Raw genomic sequence first — 23,052 nt, forward strand, 5'->3', positions numbered from 1 at the left:
ACTGTGAAGATTCGCTACGTATGTAAAGTATGTCAATCTGCATAGGCCAAGCGTGGTGGCTATTAGCCTAACCTGGTAACCACTCACATTACAGACTCGTGTTCAACAGTGAGCCAAACAGTGACTCTTAGTCTATATAGATATAAAGATAGACAGACAGACAGAAAGTGTCCATCGCATTTACTCCATAAAGAGAACAATTTATGCGTTATTGACTCTGTAATAATCTGTAATTGGTGAACAAAATGGTTCAGTATACTAATGTCAAAAATGAAAACGGAATCTTATAACCCTATTTAGGATTACTTTGTCCGTCCGTCTATCTTTTTGTCAATAAAGTGTATTGACAGAAAGCAAGAAGGCATCTATTTGATAATGAAACTTTCGATTTGACGGTTTTTAGGGTTCCGAACGTATGTAGTATTCTGGATAAAATCCCTTTCAAGCTCTAATATGACTCTATTAACTATATTACGTTTATTTTTAGACTTACTTTACCGGCACTATTAAAACGCGAAGTTTATCGATTTGTAGTCATTCTACTACCGGTTTTGAAGGCAATTGGAAGCGCTGACAGGTACTTTTATCGCGTGTCTAGTTAAGATGTTGGTATAGGATTGAAAGAATATGCAAATAGTCCATGTCATTGAATCCATTAGCAAATCCATCCTAATAAGGCCATGTAAGATACCTACTTGTAGTGGAGCGGTTATATAACACTACACAACACATCCGTTCGCCTTCGTATGTGTGCTATGTACTAAAGTGGTGTCATAACGGTCTAGGGTCTGTAGCCAACTGGCGCGTCGATTCTATTTCTATTGATGCTAACGCTTTAAAAACTAAAAAACTGTATGGGAATGACAGATCCGAGCCATAACTTGATCGTTATTTGTCGATAACGAATATCATTCCAATTCATTTTATAATTATCGAAGCGTTTGCGATTTTAGAAAGAAAATCGACATGAAACATAGCTACAGGGCTAGGCTTGTTAGCCAGACTTTCGTCAGTTTGTAAGAGATGAATGTAATAGGTATTAACTAGTGAATATATCGTCGTCATCAACCCATATTCGGCTCACTGCTGAGCTCGAGTCTCCTCTCAGAATGAGAGGAATAAGGCCAATAGTCCACCACGCTGGCCCAATGCGGATTGGTAGAATTAAGATAATTCTCTGGTGTGCAGGTTTCCTCACGATGTTTTCCTTCACCGATTGAGACACGTGATATTTAATTTCTTAAAATGCACACAACTGAAAAGTCGGAGGTGCATGCCCCGGACCGGATTCGAACCCACACCCTCCGGAATCGGAGGCAGAAGTTACATCCACTGGGCTATCACGGCTCTTAGTGACTATATAGCCAGTGAATATATAGATACGATAAAATCAGCTCAGCTAAGTGCCCAATATCATAGGTTACTTTACTTTGGAGCTAAGTAGTGATGTGTGTATTGTGTAAGTATATTTATTAAAGGCAAAATAAAGTTTATTATTGTATGCTTAGTGATGACGATAACGCCCAAAATTGAAAATGCAAGACAGCTCGAAAAAAAGCGCTTTTAAAACGCTGACGTTTGAACATATACTTGTTAATGCATTTATTCTATTTAAACGCTTTTTCGCGGGTGATACCAAAATAAATAAATCTATACTAATATTACAAAGCTGAACAGTTTGTTTGTTTGGTTGGTTGAACGCGCTAATCTCAGGAACTGCTGGTCCGAATTGAAAAATTCTTTCAGTGTTAGATAGCCCATTTATTGCGGAAGGCCATAGGTTTATATTATCCCCATATTCATACGGGGACGGGGACTACGCGGGTGAAACCGCGCGGCGTCAGCTAGTTATATAATTTTAACGTCCGTTAAATAAGCGCTCGTGCGAATGGGGGCTTAACATCAGCTGAGATCGCAATTCGTATTTTCCTGTTATTTTAAGGCAAAATAAAGTCTGTTAAGTTTGCTCAATATCTTCAGACATGTCGAAGGATCCAGTTATTTGCACGCGTGTGTCGGTAAACAAAGAGAGTGTGACGGAACAGTTTGTATATGAATTGAAACTATCGTGGGTGTTATCCATAATGGACCGAGGGCCTGTGATACCCAGACTTACCCCATTTAAGGAAGGCTGAAAATTTGTCAGTTTACGCTCCTACTATAGATAAGTATGGTAGCTAATTATGGAGATTAGGTTGTATGTATAATTTCCATAGGTGATGACGGCCTCCGTGGCGCAGTGGTATACGCGGTGGATTTACATGACGGAGGTCCTGGGTTCGATCCTCGACTGGGTTAATTGAGGATTTCTTAATTGGTTCAGGTCTGGTTGGTGGGAGGTTTAGGCCGTGGCGAGTTACCACCCTACCGACATAGAGGTACCGCCAAGCGATTTAGCGTTGCGATGTCGTGTAGAAACCGAAAGGGTGTGGATTTTCATCCTCCTCCTAACAAGTTAGCCCGCTTCCATCTTAGAATGCATCATCACTTACCATCAGGTGAGATTGTAGTCAAGGACTTACTTGTAAAGAATAAAAAAAAAACTAATTATGGAGTTTAGCTTGTATGTATAATTTCCATAGGTGATGATCTAATCACTTTTTTTGTCGAATTTTGAATATATTTAGCAGGGGTTCCACCGGAACCAGTTAAGGAAGTGGTCTATGAGAAAAAAGTTTGAGAACCTCTGGTCTATACTAATATTACAAAGAGGAAAGATTTGATTGTTTGTTTGTTTGCATTGAATTGAACTTCACATAAACCATGTACTAAATAGTCCGAACGAAGCGTAAACATTTGGTTTGGATAGGTGAGCCCGTTCTTGAGTTATAAAATTACAACGAAAAGTAGCATTAATTTTTATACATATAGATTTTCCTCAGCATAATATTAGAAATGAGAATTTACAGTCACTTCGCGTCAACCCTTAAATGGCAACCCGTCGTAAAATATTGTATTCGGAGAGGTACTACAACAATCCAGCGGGCAGGGATCGAACCACCACCCCTCGGCGATGAGTCTATTTTAATGTTTAGTTACTGTGCTCGATGACGTCATGTTTCATAGAACAAATGGGAGCTACCAAAAGAAACCATTCAACAGATTAATTATTGTAAGAACGTCAAAGAAAAACCACAAACAATAAGTGGAAATTTTTACATTTATATAAACCACTAGAGTAGGCTAGCGTGTGATTCGCGTTAGAGATACGTCAAGGGCACTTCTGCTGTTAGGGTTGTCAACAACTATAATCACTAATGTCTTTTTTTTGTTTTTTTTTTTTTATTACTAGCCACGACCAACTTAAACCTCCAATTTTGTATTGTCTTTTTATTTAATAAAGTTAGTAAGGACTAACATTATTAAATAAAAAGATAATACAAAGTCGATAAGCTCGAAAACTACTGAGCAGTTTTGGAAGCGGTTTTCATCAATAGATAGAGTGATGTCACAAAGAAGGTTTAGAATTAAGGTTTAATTGCTTCTTTCTTCACGTTGCAGGTTTGGAACTGATTTACGAGTAGCTTAAATTGGTATGGAGATAAACTGTGTCGTTCCCAACCTATACATACGGATATAGTCGAGGGCATGAGCTAGTAGCAAATTAAATTACTAATTAAATTACTAATTGTTCAACTAATTATATGTTTTCTATCTAATTATAATTCACATATTCATATTAATAATTAAATAAAAACTAGGAATTATTATCAGTATACTAGCTGACGCCGCGCGGTTTCACCCGCGTGGTTCCCGTTCCCGTAGGAATACAGGGATAATATATAGCCTATAGCCTTCCTTGATAAATGGGCTATCTGACACTGAAAGAATTTTGCAAATCGGACCAGTAGTTCCAGAGATTAGCGCGTTCAATCAAACAAACAAACAAACAAACTCTTCAGCTTTATTATATTAGTATAGATTCAATTTAAATTTATAATAAATAAAATAATTATATGAAATACACATCATCTAATTGTTAACACTAGTTTTATGGGAAGTGGCATCCCTAACGCGTAAGAAAATAAAACAATGAGTAATTCTAAAACACGGCATAGTATCTAGTATCTAAGTAAATCTATTCAGATCAAGTTCATCTTGCTATGACTGAACTTAACTGAACACATTAACCCATTTCCCATACTTGGACTGCTACAATTGAAACAACCTAAAAAAATGGCTTATTGATAAGGGCTACTACGACATTAAGGAATATTTGACTTAATTTTTAATGATATACTCGTACTTACTTTTAATTCCAATTATTGTATTATATTGTAATTGTAACTTTTTCTTTTCTTTTTTTTTTATTTAATTTGGTGATTATGACTATTTGTGTTATTTTTATTTTATAATTTTATTTAATTTAATTTAGTTATTGTGACTGATTGTATTTATATTTTTCTTAATTTTATTTCACTGTTTGTATTTTTTTCTTTTTCACCATGTATTTGCACACTATTAATTTGGTTGAATGCTGTAAGGAACGGTAATTCTTGCAAATAAACGATATTATTATTATTATTAACCCTGTCATCGATTGATTTAGTGGTGGCCCCTACGCCCTACGGTCGGATATGGGAAACTTCAAACTTTAAAAAATATTCGAAAATGACATTACTACTATTTTAGTAGTTATAGAGCCTTGTGTTTGTGTTTTTTTTAGATTGTAGTTGTGTAAATGCTGCAACAGTCACTGGTGGACCAAATAAATAAATAAATAAATAAATAAATAAATATAAATAAACTAGCTGACGCCGCGTGGTTTCACCCGTGTGGTTTTGGTTCCCATAGGAATACGGGGATAATATATAGCCTATAGCCTTCCTCGATAAATGGGCTATCTAACACTGAAACAATTTTTCAAATCGGACCAGTAATTCCTGAGATTAGCGCGTTCAATCAAACATACAAACTCTTCAGCTATAATATTAGTATAGATTCGAAGAACCCGGAGATTTCTACAGGTATTTGCCCTATTTTTTTTTGATTACCAATGGTTTTATAAGTAGTATAAGATACGAGTGCCTTACGCGTAGTTAAATGTATCAAATAATTATTTCTTTTAAAACTCCCAGAAATTTTTCCATGACTAAGTCACTGAATTAGGTACTTTATTTGTTACTCGAACACAAATATCTAGCGAGAGTTTCGAATTCGTCTTTATCTTTCTCTAACACCATAGATAGAGAGAGGTACAGATGATTTCGAAGCTCATGTCGAGTTATAAAAACATGGTTACAGAATAGCGCTCCTGTAGCGCTATTCTGTAAATAATTATAACTCAAAAGTGTCCCTTTCGAATTCATTTCTATCTCTCTCTGTCTAACATAATCTTCTAACATAATATAATCTGTAGTTTCAGTGTTTGGCGGCCTCCGTGGCGCAGTGGTATGCGCGGTGGATTTACAAAACAGAGGTCCTGGGTTCGATCTTCGGCTGGGCAAATTGAGATTTTCTTAATTGGTCCAGGTCTGTCTGGTGAGAGGCTTCGGCCGTTGCTAGTTACCACTCTACCAACAAAGACGTACCGCCAAGCGATTTAGCTTTAGTTTTATTTAGATTTAGAACGTCTATTTTAAACGCTGTTCATGACCCACAACCACTCTATCAGCGTTCACAAAGTTATCATTTATATTTGTTCTTACTGCGTGCAATTATTTTAAAACTAATTAGTTCAGTATACTAAAACCTCGTGCACTTCGATATATTTCTACCGATCAAAATTTTAAAAATTGATTGTTAGCGACGCGAATTATTATTATATTTATAAAGAAAATCCCGACCTTCTTGTATGTATTTAATAAAATAAAAGGGCCGAGCAAACAACGGAACGTATAACTTTCAAGGGCAACTGTCAGTTTTGACGGATATTTGAATACACCCAGTTCGTTAAGAATTACCCAACTGTCTCCATCCCTTGCAACGATATACGTCCCGAAGAGCTCATTTTCGCGCAATATTTCTGTGTTTTTGTTTCGTCCGTTACATTGATGTACGGAATACCTATAAGTTAGATTCTTTACAAGTTAGCCCTTAGGGAGGCTTCGGTCGTGGCTAGTTACCACCCTACCGGCGAAGACGTACCACCAGTTATTAATCGTTCCGGTACGATGTCCTGTAGAAACCGATAGGGGTGAGTATTTTCATCCTACTCCTAACAAGTTAGCCCGCTTCCATCTTAGATTGCATCACTTACCATTAAGTGAGATTGTGATCAAGGGCTAACTTGTAAAGAATAAAAAAAAATACTTAAATAAAATAAAAAATGCATCACTGTGTTCGACACTTTAGCAGTATAAGTCAGGCTGCAAACACTTAATCTGGGCCACGACCATCTTGTTTTCATTAAAGCCTCTCTCACATTGATACTACAACACGAGGTGTATGTTTATACACCTCGACAGGCTCTCACTTACTCTGTCCATAGACTTCTTTTTATTTTTTTTTATTCTTTACAAGTTAGCCCTTGATGGAAGCGGGCTAACTTGTTAGGAGGATGAAAATCCACACCCCTTTCGATTTATACACGACATCGTACCGTAAATCGCTTGGCGGCACATCTTTGCCGGTAGGGTGGTAACTAGCCACGGCCGAAGCCTCCCACCAGCCAGACCTGGACAAATTAAGAAAACCTCAATCGGACCAGCCAAGGATCGAACCCTGAACCTCCGTCTTGTAATTCCACCACACATACCACTGCACCACGGAGGCTTGAAGATATTATACAATGGGGATGATGACTAGGTTTGAATATATTGATTTTTATGATACATTCGGGTAAATAGGGCCAATGTTAACTAATTTATACATAAAAAGCAAAGACTGTCTGGATATTTGCAAAATAAATGAGATTATAAAATTTCAAAATCTATTAAAAGTATTTTATCGTAATTAGATGAAAATTCATACAGTTTTAGCTTCCTTACATTAAATGTGACATTTTTTAATATATGAACTATAAGCATAAACGCACAAATAACAAAGATATTAGTAATTTTGTTTGAACGCGCATACAAATCTAACGATCATTACATTGCCTATGACGTCATTAGTTCGAGCCATTTTGTATGGGGCGTTTTTCAGGGATCCGCGGCAGCGCCTCAAATCTGACCCTTTAAATCCCTGTAGCTCCGAAAGTAATGATCGCAGATACCCTGTTACTTTTACAAAATTGCTTTACTATTAGTATACTCTTAATTTATATACAATTTAAAAAACTGTCATCATCCCTATTGTTGTAAGGAAAACGGAAGCTGCAAGGGCATTCTATAACAATGCAGTGCGAGTTGGGATTACGAAAATGCAGCCCGGTTGGAAAAATTAGCTTAGCACATTCGCTGCGGCACGAGGTCGATTGACCTCGTACGTCTAGCGGCTTCACAGGTTACGGGGTCGATTGACCTCGTACGTCTAGCGGCTTCGCGAGTTACGGGGTCGATTGACCTCGTACGTCTAGCGGCGTCACGAGTTACAGGGTCGATGGACCTCGTACCGCACTACAAAGTTTTAGTACGAGGTCAAAAAACCTCGTACCGCAACAGAGGAAAGTACAGAAAAATCAGGCCGCAGCGAACGTGTTAGGTTTGCACCACTAGGTATGAAAGGACTTATAGAAGAAGAAAGAGTAGATAGGTCTTTTACGTTTTCGAATATTATATCTTAGAGTGCTTGCGAAAGTAGCAGTCAGTCAAAAGTCCACAGTTATTGAAATGAAAAATTTTACAGCCTCCGTGGCGCAGTGGTATGCGCGGTGGATTTACAAAACGAAGGTAATGGGTTCGATCCCCGGCTGGGCAGATTGAGATTTTCTTAATTGGTCCAGGTCTGGCTGGTGGGAGGCTTCGGCCGTGGCTAGTTACCACCCTACCGGCAAAGACGTACCGCCAAGCGATTTAGCGTTCCGGTACGATGCCGTGTAAAAACCGTAAGGGGTGTGGATTTTCATCTTTCTCCTGACAAGTTAGCCCGCTTACATCTTAGACTGCATCATCACTTACCATCAGGTGAGATTGTAGTCAAGGGCTAACTTGTAAAGAATAAAAAAAAAAATGAAACTCGTAATATTCTTCAATAAATAAACACCATTAATTATATCGCAGTTTTTTCCAAGCATTAACAAGTTAATAACTTTCCAAGTTACATCAAATCAACCTTTGTGCATAATCTATGATTTTATAATAATTTACATTAATTTATTATTTCCTCGTGTAACTATGAGTAAGTGTATGTATACATTTACAAGATAATGATGTCATCATTATCAGCCTGTTAAGACCCCTTCTTATAGAGGGGCCATGTAACCACGCTGCTCCGGTTGGCGATATTATACGATGATATACGATGACATTGTAAAAAAAAATTCTTTCACTGTTGGGCCAGCGTGGTGGACTATTGGCTGAACCCCTCTCAGTCTGAGAGGAGACGCGAGCCCAGAAGTGAGCTGAATATGGGTTGATAACGATGCTACAAGACACGCATCCTTTAGACGCAATTGTATGTGGCGTGACAGGTAAGTAAATTCAAAAAACAACAAAAAAACTACACGTTCAACTTCAAAGTTTTTATAATGAGCGAAATAGATTTGTCTAAAGAGCATTTTAATGAGTTTCTTTATTTCGGGGAAAAACTAATTATTTTTAAAATATTACAAAACTAGCAGACACCCCGTGGCTTGACCCACGTATTTCTCGTTTACGTGGGAATATGGGAATAAAACATAGCCTATGACACTCACAAATAATGTGGCTTTCTATGGACAAAAGAATTTTCAAAATCGGTTCTCTAGTTCCAGACCCACAAATATCCCCAGAACCTCACAAATTCACAAACTTTACCTATTTTTAATATTTGTAACAGAATATATATTATGATTTTATTATGTGCATGTTTAGTTCATCATTAACAGAAACTATTTAACAGATTTTAATGCAGTTAACCAGTCATAGATAGTGATTCAAGAGGAAGGTTTAAATATATAATACATGCAAACTACAGTACAGAAAATATATCAGAGATTTAAAAAAAAACGCAGGCACAGCGGCTGCCCGTGCTGGGCCGTAAATATCGTCCCGGTTGGCAGCGGTCGACGGATGCTGGGTACTCCATAAAGATATTCTGTAGTTTAGACTAAACTGAGGTTCCACTTTCCAAAATATATCTACAGGTGGTAATAGCTGTTAATAAATTTAAATACTTGGGCCGATACTTCACATCTAACTTGGACCATCAGGAAGAAATAAAATGCAGACTTGGACAAGGAAAGGCTGCATTTTATAAAATGTCCAAAGCCTTATGTGACCCCAAGATACCTTTCCCTGCAAGATATCGCGTTCTTAAATGTTATGTTTGGTCCACTCTTTTATATGGCGAGACTGAAAAAAGAGTGTTGTCGACGGTTGCAAGCTTTTGAGATGTGGGGAAAAATGTGCTAAGGAAAAATGTCAAAATTTCCTGGAAAGACTTCGTCTCGTATGCTCAAGTTTTAAAAAGAACCAATTGTGACCGAAGCCTCATGATAATCATTCATCATTATCAACCCATATTCGGCTCACTGCTGAGCTCAAGTCTCCTCTCGGATGTCAAGGGATTAGGCCAATAGTCCACCACGCTGGCCCAATGCGGCAGACTTCACACACGCAGTGAATTAAGATAATTCTCTGGTATGCAGGTTTCCTCACGATGTTTTCCTTCACCGTTTGTGACACGTGATATTTAATTTCTTAAAATGCACATAACTGAAAAGTGGGAGGTGCATGCTTCGGACTGGATTTGAACCCACACCCTCCGTAATCGGAGGCAGAGGTCATATCCACTGGGCTATCACGGCTCTCACAGCAATCATTATGAGGAGGAAAATCGCATTTTTCGGGCATCTGCAAAGGGGATCCCTCTATGAGTTTCCTAGGTTGATCCTAGAAGGTAAGATACCCGGAAAACGTGCTCCAAGAAGACAGCGAAGAAAGTGTATAGATGATGTCAAAGAGTGGACCCAGTTAACATACACACAGCTTGAAAATATTGCAAAAGATCGGAAGAGTTTTCTACACATGACCGCCAAACTTCAGCTGGAAGAAGGCACCTAATGATGATGAGTTTAGACTAATCATAATATTAGTATCTACATAGCATCCGTACGAAGCCGGGGCGGGTAGCTAGTGTCTAAATTAAAGAAAAAAGCCACAAGTATGAGTGAATCTTTACTCCATTCAGTAGTTTCGGCGAAAGTTCAATAACAAAAAAGTGACGTCAAAGTATGACTAACAAATAGTGACCGAAAATATTACCCTTCACAGAATTATCAACCTAATTGTGTTACACATACGGTGTAAAATGCCGTAAGAGAACGAATCGACGTAATCTAAAGTATTACAAGAGAAAGTGTTTATAGTGGACTAAAGGAAAGGTGACAGTGAGGTCAGTTTGGTTTACGCCGCGTTGCGTGAACAAGCTTATGGTTCACCGCCTCATGTGGCTTGGAAATTAGTCGGACATATACCGACAATAATAATGTGAGGTTTAGCTGTTCTTAACCATTCGCTGCCCGCGAGTATTTTATCGGTGAGCCCGTCTGCGTTGAAGAAGCCGACAGTCAGGGAATGCGGTTTAAATCTACCGTTGTGAGCCATTTAAAAAATCTTTATATTCCTCTATCGCGCGGAGCATGATACTGTGCTCGCCTATTGCCCTTAGTTTACTGTATATTTTTTTACATGTCACGTAACGGATACGTGACATGTAAAAAAATATAAAGAGAGTCAAGTGGTTAGCACTGGCGTGCACTTCATACATGCATCAAAATACTGCATACCCTAAGAGATGTTTTTCTTATTGCTTATTAAATACAGATTTCCTCACTATGTTTAATTACCCGACTGCGTCAGAAGGAGGGTAATGTTTTTCGAACGTATGTATGTGTGTATGTATGTCCATTTCTTTGGCACGCCCCACAGCCCAAACAGTTGGACGGATTCTGACAAATGAGGTGTCATTGAGTTCCTCAGAACTGTGGTAGTGACATAGGCTATATACATTTTCAAAATGGCGCCCGTAAATGAAAAAGAGGTGGGGGATGGGTAAGTTTTTTTAATCTTATCCTAACAATATGGGTATCATATGAAAGGTCGTAAAAAGATCATTTCAAATTTATATTATGCGCAAATATACCTGTTTAATACAAATTATCAAAAAAAATTGCACGTGCGTGGCTACCTACGTGCCCACCCTAGTTAAACAATTTATGCACGCCATTGAAACCGACATAAGTACTTATGAAGGTAACTTTTATAATTATTATAAACAAAATAACTGGTCGTTTAAATATACCTATTACAGATGTAAGTACTAAGTAGTTATATTGTACCTGTTCTATGTAATAAAGAACTTAACTACGGCATAAATTCTCTAATAATAGCCTTAAATTGTAACTTGTTGAGTTATTATGTAACACAAACACAATCATGCTTGTTATATTCGCGAAAGTGTCTGTCTATTTGTTATCTGTTGTCGAATAAACCGACGATATTCTAAATTACAGATAAGGCACTAGCATGTCGAAACTGAGGCGGATAAATGTGGCTAATTATTTATCTTAATTTCATGTAACCGATTTGTAAACAACGAAAGTCCTACCTACCTAAATATGGTCTACAATGTCGAGTTGTGTGTTCAGGAAGCATAAAAACTATATATAGTCTTAGTAGTAAAAACAATTTTTTGGGGATTTCCTACATGAACCACTTTACATGATGATTTTTTGTCGTTTGTCCCATTCATCATCATTACTAACCCATATTCGACTTACTTCTGAGCTCGAGTCTCCTCTCAGATAGAAAAGGGTTAGGCCAATATTACACCACGCTGGCGGATGCAGATTGGCAGACTTTACACACGCAGATAATGAAGAAAATTCTCTGGTATGCAGGTTTCCTCACGATGTTTTACTTCACCGTTTGAGACGCGTGATATTTAATTTCTTGAAATGCACACAACTGAAAAGTTGGAGGTGCATGCCCCGGATCGGATTCGATCCCACACCCTCCGGAAATGGAGGCAGAGGTCATTATCCACTGGGCTATCACGGCTCACCAATGCGCTGGACTGACCAAGTGAAAACCGCTCTCCATGGATCGCTCCCGAATGTGCTAGGAGAGTCACACTACGGTACGAATGGCGACGGATAGTGAGGCTTGCCACCACACCCAAATGACGACCACGACCACTCTGTCAACAGTGTAACGACAAAGAAGAATTACGGCTCACGTGGATCCCGAGCTAACCACTACAACATCACAAACTTTAATTATATAATTATTATACATTTAAGGGTCAATATAAAGGTTTTTATAGTTTTTTTATGGAGATCGTCATGATAAAGTTAAAAAGGTTTTAGTTGAATTTTTGATGGAAACTGGTTTTTACGTAAAACAACTCGTTTAAGTTTTAACTTGAAGTGAAGGATATGGCGGAGATATGAAATCGTTTTGAATTATTTTAAGGTAATTCCGTGTCGATTTGAATACTCATAAATAAGTCAGGGCGAAAGCTTGCTTATCTGAATATTATGTAGTACCTACCATCAATGATTATTTTGTACTATAGATATATTAGTGCCTACAAAATCACCGCAAAAATTTAATCTAATTTAACGACTCCACTGTACGAACGCATGCACAATTATATATTTATTATTTATACATATATATTTATACAATACATTACATATTTATCTATATCTATATCTATACTAATATTATAAAGAGGTAAAGTTTGTAAGTTTGTAAGTTTGTCACATTTTTTAAATGGGGTAATCTTCGGAACTACTGGTCCGATTTTAAAAATTCTTTCACCAGTAGAATGCTACATTATCGGGGAGTGCTATAGGCTATATGTTATATTGGTATCATATATATTTGCCGAGTTATCACCGTTTTTGTCATACAGGTCGGACTGAAAATCCTCTTAAACAGACTTATTCGCATGCGCTGCCTTAACTATTGTGTAAAATTGAAATTAATGTATGGAGACTTTATGTATCTTTAAAAGTTCTACAAAAAAGTCTGCGACACCATATATCTATCTTCTATATATTAGCAGATATAGTACCTTTTGTGTTTTAAAAATTATTAATTTTATATACTTAGGTTTACGTCATTATTTATACAACTAAACTTTAATCCTTATTAAAATAAATTATTTAATAATCACAAGGATATTATGGAGATAAGATTTGTCCTTTACAGTATGTTAATTACTTAAATAGTTTCGGAGATAATACAAAATTTCTAAAAGACGCAGAAATTCCGCTATATGACGCCCAGCGCTTTCATTTAGGTAGTTCCCGTTCCCGTGTGAATATGGGGATCAAACATAGCCTATGACACTCGCAAATAACGTAGCTTTCTATTGGTAAAACAATTTTCCAAATCGGTCCAGTAGATCCAGAGATTACCTCCTACAACCACACGAACTTTACCTCTTTATATTATTAGCATAGAAGTCTCTATTTCTCTTGGTCATACCACCACTCTCGAAGGACTGGACCGATTTTGCTAAGGGTAGGAATAAGATAGAGAAGTTACAGGGTAGGGTAGGGTACGGGTAGGGAAGCGTAGGGGTAGTGTAGGGGTAGGGTAGGTTTAGGGCCGGGTTTAGGGTAGTGGTAGGGTAGGGGTAGAGGTAGGGTAGTGGTAGGCTAGAGGTACGGGTAGGATAGGGAAGTGGTAGGGTAGGGGTACGATAGGCGTGAGATAGGGGTACCTACGGCTGGGATAGGGGTAGGAAAGAAATAGGGTACGGGGAGGGTAGGGGTAGGATGGGGTTAGGGTGTAGGTAAGGTAGGGGTAGGGTAGGAGTAGGTTTGGGGTAGGGTAGGGGTAGAGGTAGGGTAGGGTAGGGTAGGGTAGGGTAGGGTAGATGTAGGGGTAGGATTGGGGTAGTGGTAGGGTAGGGGTAGGGTAGGGTAGGGGTAGTAGTAAAGTTGACATCGAAATTTACGCGGACGAAGTCGCGGGCGTCCGCTAGTGTAGCTATATTTTTACACTTCTTAAACACACAACTCGACATTGTCAGACAGTGTAGACAATATTTAGGTACTATGTGTTTAAATAACTTTTTTTTTATTCTTTACAAGTTAACCTTTGACTACAATCTCATGTGATGGTGATGATGCAATCTAAGATGGTAGCGGGCTAACTTGTTAGGAGAAGGATAAAAATCCATACCCCTTTCTTTAACTTTCGTTGTTTAATAGGAGACTTAATGAAATTAAGACAATTATGCACATTTATCCGCCTCAGTTATGATACTCTAGTGTCCTATCTAGTACGCCTGTAGTAGACGCCTGGGACTTCGTCTAAAGCCTAGTTCGGACTACTGGAACTACATTCCACGTGTAACACGTGGGGCTAAACCCATTATAAACTCGGTTTCTATTTAGGCGGCCCTCGCCTTCGTCTCGGGCCCTAAAAATACCTCGTATATAATGGGTCTTTTTAGCCCCTTATATAACAATCTACTATTTTAATTTTAAGGTTGGTATGTTATAATATTTAGTGTATGGAGGCATTTATCTGTATGTTACTATCTTTTAATTTGTAGGTATTTAGTATTTTGTTCTGTAATTATAACTGGCTGTGACGTCACCAGGGTCTCAGCTGAAATCAGCGCCGAGCATTGCTTTTTTGCGATGAACGGCTAATGCTGAGCTGTAAACCTATTCTGTTTGGTGTCACAGACAGTCTTAAAATATCTAAGATAGGATGTACTGTTTGTGACACTAAAAATGAATAAACAAATTTTCTTTTCTTTCTTTCTTTTCTTACTTTAGCATTTTAGTCGAGTAGCGTACTAAACTACTTGCTCCTGCCCAAAAATCGTTCGCACTTTGTTCGAGTACAGTTCACGAGTGAGTGCGAGTAAGTTCAAAGAGAGAAGTGGATGAGGAAATTTGTGTGATTGATAAATGGTCTAAATATTTTGTAACTTTCATATTGTTTCTTCGCTCCACTCCTCCAACTTCAGGCAAAATGTCATTTTATAATTTTTGGAGCTACAAAAGAGATCTAAATGTATAGTATGTTAGGTAGGTTAGCAGGAGGTAAGTACATCATCAGCAGAAAGGTAGTATCGAGCCTTCACCGAAGCCTATACACAAATTAGAAATCATAAATTCCTAATTTGACCCGACCTGAGAATCGAAATCAAGGCCTTCCAAGTAAAAGGCAACGCATACATAAGAGAGGTCGTTCAAAACAAATAATTAAACTATTTTACGAAATCACTTTATTTTTGTTTATATTTTAAAATTACATAAAACCTATATAAAATTTGTGAAGAAAAAAATATACTATTTTGAATGTAAATGTTTTGGTGAGGGTATCTTGACAAAAGTTAGCAACAATGTAAAATGCTACAAATAGTAATTTTAACTTCTATGCTTATTTTGATAAAGCTTAAACTTCAGACACGTTCTACGCACACATACATGCGTATGTAATAGACATACCTACTCACGCACACAATACAAATGATTTTATTAAGTATATTCCCTTTGTTTCTGCCTACCTACTAATTAAGTGTTATTAAGTAATTATTAAATACAAGAAATAAAATGGGTTTTTATTATAAAATTAATGGTCTTATTGTTTAAGTTTTTATCAATAATATAACAAAAAAAATAAAACTCTAAAGTTTCACAAAAACCTTTATTCGTAATAGGTTTTTAATTCTATAATCGTATCATAAAAGGTAGATTTTTCATGCTTTTACCAGATTTTACAGAATGCATAAAAAGCTAGAAAGCCGTAATGCCAGTTAATTAAAAAAAACTATTAACAAAAAAGGTTTTATAAGTAAAATTCTAATTTGATATTCCTGACATGGATTAATGCCTTTCAATCAAATCGGATAATAATTAATGAAGACATGATTGTACAGTGTAATACCCTTGCCTTTTAATAAAGAATAAAGTTAAAAAAAGATAAGTTCTAAGTTTAAATTTATAGAGACAACGCAGCGCGTCTGAGCGCCTTCGTTCACAGCTGGGCTACTTTCTCCTACCAACCTTGATTTCTTGCGCCTGCCTTGGGTACGTTAACATCTACCACGAACGCTCGATGGCATTTTTGTCAGACGCCATCTAAAACTTTTACTTTTCCCAACTGAACGACGAAAACTTTCAAAATTTAACCCTTTACTGTGTACTTCACAATGACATGAAGGATTATATAAAAATAAAAAAAAAACAAAATGTATTATACGTACGCGGAAACTTGCGCAATAAACTGCCCATCCACACAACGCGTTTACCGAGCGCTTCCTTGTTATTGAAACATCAATGCTAATTTTTCCTAAAAAAAAAATTATAATGAAAATTTCCATACTCACCACAGTAATATACGATCCAAAATAAAAGTAGTCAAAGCCTCACAAAAGCACACACTTAAAAAAATATATTATTATGTCACTGTCACTCAGTTTAGGCGCGAATTCCCGCGCTTGCACAGAACACGTTTTTTTTTTATTTTTTTGTAAACCCTTGGTTTCGTTCAATAATGGGATACAAGTTTTAAAAATGGAATCGACCCGCGTGCGGCCTGCCACGTTCGGAGCGGACAGTGGCTGTGCCGGTTGTGAGTCGTTGCGTCTTTCGGATTTCTTGTTTACGAACGTAAAATGCTAAAGTTAAACGAGTTAGGCCGGCCGCATATTATAAGAATTTTTCTAATATTACCCGACTGCAAGAAGTATTATGTTTTGCGCGTATCTTGTACGTATGTATGTTTGTATGTATGTAATGTTCTTAATAACCTCATAACTACCAAACTGCTGAACGGATTTACGCAATTAAGATATCGTTAGATTTGTCTTGATAACCCAAGTGTTCTTAGTTAGGTGAATTAAAAAAATCAATACGGCTGTGAGACGCTATAGACTCGAGGTGGATTTTTTTTTTTCGAATAACGCGATATGGGTATCAAATTCAAGGGTTCATCAAGAGGATTTCAAAATGGCCATATTAAAAAAAACCTACAATTAGAAAAACAATCGCAGTACAAAATACGCGAGGCGGGTGACTAAGTGCGAGCAAGTTAGATAGTCGGGTTTTTTATTTTTTTTAATTATTGACTATTGACTTGTTAAGCAGACGTTTGCTAGCACCAATAACTTAACTGCGATAAGTCTGAATTTAGTTTTTAAAAATATTCACGTCACACGTCCTCCTAAATCTATTCGTTACTCATCAGAACAAGACAGTACCTATATCAGCAAAGTGCCTTGCGACGATTGTTATAAATTGTCTAACAGAAAAATCTATAGATAATATTTAATTTATACTCGTATAAGTAGGTATATCTTTTGGAGATGCTTGAAATTGCATGGAATTTCGTTTTTTTATATTTTGTAATGTACCAAATACGCCAATACGGGTTCGTAAAGGCAGGCGTCCACAGATTCGCATCGCACGCAAGGAGACGCATGACGCTTGGTTTTTATTCACCGGCTTCACCACGTTGCTTGTAAAGACTCATTCTGGATATTCTGTGTCGCCGATGAATCTTTCGCGAATTCTAATTTAGAAAAGCTCAAATTCGAATAAGATGAGTCTAATTCGAATTTGAACTTTACGTTTTATGTCAAAATTAAAATGTCACTAACAACCAAGTTGCCATGGAAACGAACGATGTGACAGCGATGCTACTTTACAGAATGCAGACTGATCAGGCTGTATGCGTGTATGCGTCCGGCCTAAACTAGTTAAGCCGATCGGAGGAAAATGGCCGCGCCGATGCATTTCCGCAGTGTGGCGTCCGTTTCAACACATCGTAATGGCCATATTAACAAATACCTACTCCAGTGGACGTGTTGCAATGGCGGCGTGTATATTTTTCGCAACGCGCGCTGGTTTGTTTTAAGTAAACAAACTGGTAGCCTAACAAATTACAACAGTTCTAAAACATAATAGCTTGACTTATAACCTATTATGTTAGCTAGGTTAACCTGTTATGTTATGAGATTATCGTGGTAATCTCAATTGTACTCTCCTAGCAGAGTTTTTGATTACTATGTGATAAATTAGGATTTCTCTTAGAGGGAATACTTCTATACTAATATATTATAGAAGTAAAGTTTGTGGTATTGTGGGGTGGTAATCTCTGGATCTACTGAACCGATTTTGATAATTATTTTACCATTAGAAAACTACTATTTATACTTTATGTATGTGCTATATTTTATCTCATGGGAACGGGAACTAATCCGATGAAATCGCGGAGCGTCGGATAGTGATATTATAAAGATAATTTTAATTGTGTTATTTAGTAATGATAACGTAGGATTAGTCAGTGTACACTTTAATACTTTACTTTAGAGTAAATAAATACTTTGATTTCAAGCCCTGGGGCTGTAGTACTGGGGCGTAGCTACCACCGTATCGAACATATACGCCCCGTATCCCGTATCTTACGTGTGAAATCTAAAATTAATCTAAAAAATTTCATCCACAATCTCACTTACTCTGGTGCTTCCCGAAAGAAAACTTAGAATACTGCATATAGAGTTTCACTTCTAAAATTACAAAAGACAAAAGAGCAATCTTCTTTTTCTAGGGTTAAGTCTAAAAATTTCACTCAATTTGAAAATTACTTTAGCCATTATCTTTGTTTATTTCAATGTCGACTACAGTCGATTAAAACAAAGTAGTAGGTATGTCACAACACATATTTTACTTAGTGGTGATAGAGCTAGCAGTAAATCAAAAACTAAATTTTTTGGGATTTGCCGCTCGTCTATTGGAGCCCCCTGACTGATTAAACGATACAAGGCCCCTCCAAGGCAAGCTACGGTGGCGTAGCTTGCCTTGGAGCCTTGCCCCAGTGCCACCACTGGCACTGGGGCTAAATTCACCCCTATATCAGCAACAAATGGACGATATTCTGTTTATCATATTTCTCTTGTTCATATTTATCTTATCATTGCATGTACATTGCCTTGATAATGAAGTAGACAGATATTATAAAACATTTTGAAGAAAAAAGTCCAAGACATCATCATCTTTCACCATGTTAGATGATATTTCTGATACTCATAAACAAACTCAGAATTATTAGGTTGTAAGACAAGACATTCCCAACTATACTAAAAAGGTGAGCACCACCAAAGACATCTTGTCAGTATATGTATAATTTTTTCTTCACAAGTAAGTTAGCCCTTGACTACAATCTCACCTGATGGTAAGTGATGATGCAGTCTAATATGGAAGCGGGCTAACTTGATAGGAGGAGGATAAAAATCCACACCTTTTTCGGTTTGTACACGGTATCATACCGGAACGCTTAATCGCTTAGCGGTACGCCTTTGCCGGTAGGTTGGTAACTAGCCACGGCCGAAGCCTCCCACTAGCCAAAAATTTTTAGTAGTTGTTTGATGTAATCATACATGTGACTGCGTAGTTTTCCTTCTTCCTCTACTATTCCTTTCCTTTTAATTTGTTTCTGTAGCTAGTATGTACTTGAACAGTTTTAGTAAGCAAATTAAATACTTAAAGCAACTATTTAACCATTTTGTCTGAACTTTAAGATAAAGAAAACGAAGATAGACAATACAATGCATTAACACATAGGCTTTTCATCCCAGAAAAATCCTTGGTTCCCGCGGGATTTATAAAAAGTGAATTCCACGCGGACGAAGTCCCGGGCGTCCGCTAGTTTAATCATCTAAGTAGGTAACTTAAAAACTTAATAGCCAATTATATAGTTTGAAAAATTGCCAAAAATGTACAAATAGGCGTTATACTTTCTCATAGTCACATATATTTTTTTTTTGTATAACGAAGAAAATGTAAGTAATAATTTACGGAAACAGTTACACATCTCACAGTCTAATTAGTTTAAAGGGATATTAGTAATGTATTATCCACCCATAGGCCAACCGCCCTATGGGTGGACCGAAGATATTAAATAGGTTGCAGGTAGCCGCTGGGTACAGGCGGCTCTTTTTCTTTAATTTACAGGGCTTTCCGTTGCTAAACTTGAATACGCCAACGTCAAATAAAGCTTAAACTCAAAGAGTATAATAAGTATATGGGAAAAACTTATACTTACTTACTTAAAAACTTAAACTTATGAGTCCATGGCTTAGATACATTTTTACAAGTATCAAAATATGTCAATACTGAAAATCAGTGCTGCATACTTTTGAAAGTATGTGGCAAAATGCTGAGTTGGGGCCTTTTTCTAGGTTTTGCCACATATTACAGGGAATTTTTTAGTGCTCCACTGTTTGAGTGGATAGTTAAGCCATATTATGTTATAATTTAGATTTAATGTGATATGTGGCATTACTTAAAAATAAATATCTTTTCTTTCTTTCTTTCAATGATACAAAGGCTCAAAAGTGTAAGAACTCACAGCTATCATTAATATTGCTTGTGAAAAAAAGATAACACAAATCTTTGTAATCTATGTCAATTTGTCATTGTCAATGTCATTGATTTTTAGGTTAAGTTTTAAATTAATTCGACAAAATAAAATTTTGTAATAATAATTATAAACAAACAATAGTAAAACAAAAAATAGTATTAAAAATGGCTTTATTAAAAAGCCTGTCCATCCGCAACATTTGTAAGTGCAAGTCTTACCTTTTAACTGAATCAAAACAATTTTTTTTAAATCTTTCATTTCTTTCCAGTTTCAATAACACATAGAGCTGCAGTGTCTTCCCTGAGGAACTATACAACCCCAGCTGTAGCTGAAGACGATGATTCGCCGGTAGACATAGTAAATCCGTATAAAAAGGAGAGAAGACAGTGCATTCTGTGCAAACTAAATATTACACCGGATTATAAGAACTATCGTCTGCTATCACAGTTCCAGAGCCCATACACGGGACGTATATACGGAAGACACATCACCGGCTTGTGTAAGGCCAAGCAAGCTCTGGTGGAGTCTGAAATTTCGAAAGCACAGAACTGTGCATACCTTCCTTATTATTACAAGGATAAAGCATTCTTGAAAGATCCTAAGCTATTTGATCCGGAAAATCCAATTCGATCGCACAGATTCTAGTAATAAATCCATTATAAATAAAGATTTAAGTTAGAACTCTTTAGAAAATGTATTCCTAATTCAGTTTTTATTTACGAATCTTTTTGTTAGTTGGTTAGCAATGTTATTCTATTTAAATTAGTATTTATAGCTCCAGTGGTGTAAATAGTTCTGATGTATGATATATTGTTGGTATTTCACATTATGATGCATATTTTGAGACTAGAGAAAATCAACTGTCTACTAATAGCGGCAGAATCAGAATATTCTATTTATTTATTGCAATGGGACTGCCGCAGGGATTCTAGGCCTAGTTCAGGAAAAGGATAAATCTTTGCATACACTATGCAGCCATACAAGTACTTTCATAGCAAACTCAAAGTTTACTATCTATTTTGTGTTTACTATCTGAAGTTCACTGGCAAAGTATTATATAAGCCAAAATAACATTGTCAAGCAACTTACAAAAACTGCTGTAAAGATTAATTTGGTAACAGTGTTACAAACTCTTAGAAGTGACATTATTCAGAACAATTTTTTATGTAATGTAGTCTAAAATTTTATAACATCTATTAAACAAAGGAATATAGCAAATTATTAATAGTTTAGTTTAATAAAAATATGTATTGTTCTGTATGTTTAATTAAAACAAATGGGACTAACTTTTATGTTTATTTCATTTATTAGTCCTTCAAATGCACGTTTTTCTACAATAGAAATATTTAATCAATTTAACCAATACTTTATAAACTTCCTTTTATAATAATAGTTGAACAAAGTAGATATTCCACTTGATGTCAAGTGATAATTCCATGGCATCCTTTGCAGCACAAAAGACCTACCATGTATCCCGCATTCTATCAAACTATAGTCAGATCGGGTAGGTATTTTAAACAATGTAAATAAACAAAAACAGCTGACTCAGGAGTGCTCAACATTTTACTACAGCATTATTTACGAATATTGTCATGAAATAAAACTTCCTTTGATAACCAATATTTTTTTTATTCTTTATTCCTATATCCTGTTATTTATCTAACTGATAATGTTTCACTTATATTCAGGGTTCCGTAGTCAATAAAGAACCCTTATAGTTTTGTTTTTTATTATGTATAAGCAAGCATAAGGTATCCTCGACATATTTAAACACATTAATCAAAACGGTTTTCTCGGAGGACGATAAGGGTGATAGCTTCGTACGTTTCTTTTTTGGTGACGGAAACGATAGCAATGCGGAATAACTGCTCCGGCTAGTACCAGGCTCCGCTTCACTCATTTTCGTACTAAACTAAATAAAATTAATAAATTAATTAATTAAACAAATAAAAAACCCGACTGCCTATATGATACAAAAACTGAAAAGAAAAAAAACAAGCTCAGTCCAGAAGTGTAGAAAAAATTAGAAAACAGTCGGGACCTATTATATTGAATATAATGATTTACGTCTACATTTTTTAATAGGTCCCCACTTTAGTTTAATCAGTTTTTGTATCATTTATGCAGTCGGGTTATTCGTTTATTTAATTATTTTATTTCATAATTTTTAGTTAGATAGATGGTGAATTTCGGATTTATTTGTTACGTTTGTTACAAAGTACGATAGTGTATACCTACGTCCAACCGAGGATAAGTAAATATTCAAAAAAATCTACGGAACCCTCGGTGGGCGAATCCGACTCGCACATGTCGAGTTTTATAATCAATATATTTAATTTAGTCTATTTAAGGTATTTTATAACTACACTTCATAAACCTTATAGTCGTCCGCCTCGCGTATTATGTATATACAATTAATAAATAACGTTTTTCTAATTGTAGTTTTTTGTTGGCCATTATATACCATTTTGAAATTCTCACAAAAAGCCCTTGAATTTGATTCCCTTGTTGCAATATTTAAAAAAAAATCACCTCGATTCTATAGCATCTCACAGTCGTCTTGTTGGTTTTTTTTTAATTTCACCTATCTAAGAACACTTGGGTTATTAAAACAAATCTAAGGATATCTGAA

At 36.4% G+C, this 23,052-nt stretch overlaps 2 protein-coding genes across 2 annotated transcripts in view; one reads left to right on the top strand and one right to left on the bottom strand.

Annotated features, from left to right (window-relative positions):
• Window positions 1–16,642, bottom strand: part of LOC112050296 (ABC transporter G family member 23) — a 104,631-nt gene extending 87,989 nt beyond the window's left edge. Inside the window, exon 1 of the mRNA XM_024088529.2 lies at window positions 16,387–16,642. The gene's annotated coding sequence lies outside the window, so the exon portion shown is untranslated. The remainder of the gene's footprint in view (window positions 1–16,386) is intronic.
• A 3,825-nt stretch (window positions 16,643–20,467) lies between these two features.
• LOC112050288 (28S ribosomal protein S18c, mitochondrial) lies at window positions 20,468–21,710 on the top strand. Its single transcript, XM_024088517.2, has 2 exons — window positions 20,468–20,621; window positions 20,689–21,710. Exons 1-2 carry the CDS (start codon window positions 20,585–20,587, stop codon window positions 21,063–21,065), a joined length of 414 nt encoding a protein of 137 aa, XP_023944285.2. The 5' UTR covers window positions 20,468–20,584; the 3' UTR covers window positions 21,066–21,710.
• Window positions 21,711–23,052: the final 1,342 nt, after the last annotated feature.

Source organism: Bicyclus anynana, chromosome 24 (assembly GCF_947172395.1).
Source record: "Bicyclus anynana chromosome 24, ilBicAnyn1.1, whole genome shotgun sequence".
In the NCBI taxonomy this organism is placed as follows: domain Eukaryota; kingdom Metazoa; phylum Arthropoda; class Insecta; order Lepidoptera; family Nymphalidae; genus Bicyclus; species Bicyclus anynana.

What these genes read in the sequence shown, in the direction of transcription:
- LOC112050288 (XM_024088517.2), top strand. Translation starts at nt 20,585, where the DNA reads ATGGCTTTATTAAAAAGCCTGTCCATCCGCAACATTT. An exon ending in CCTGTCCATCCGCAACATTT is followed by an intron (nt 20,622 to 20,688) that starts GTAAGTGCAAGT and finishes ATTTCTTTCCAG; the next exon opens with TTTCAATAACACATAGAGCT.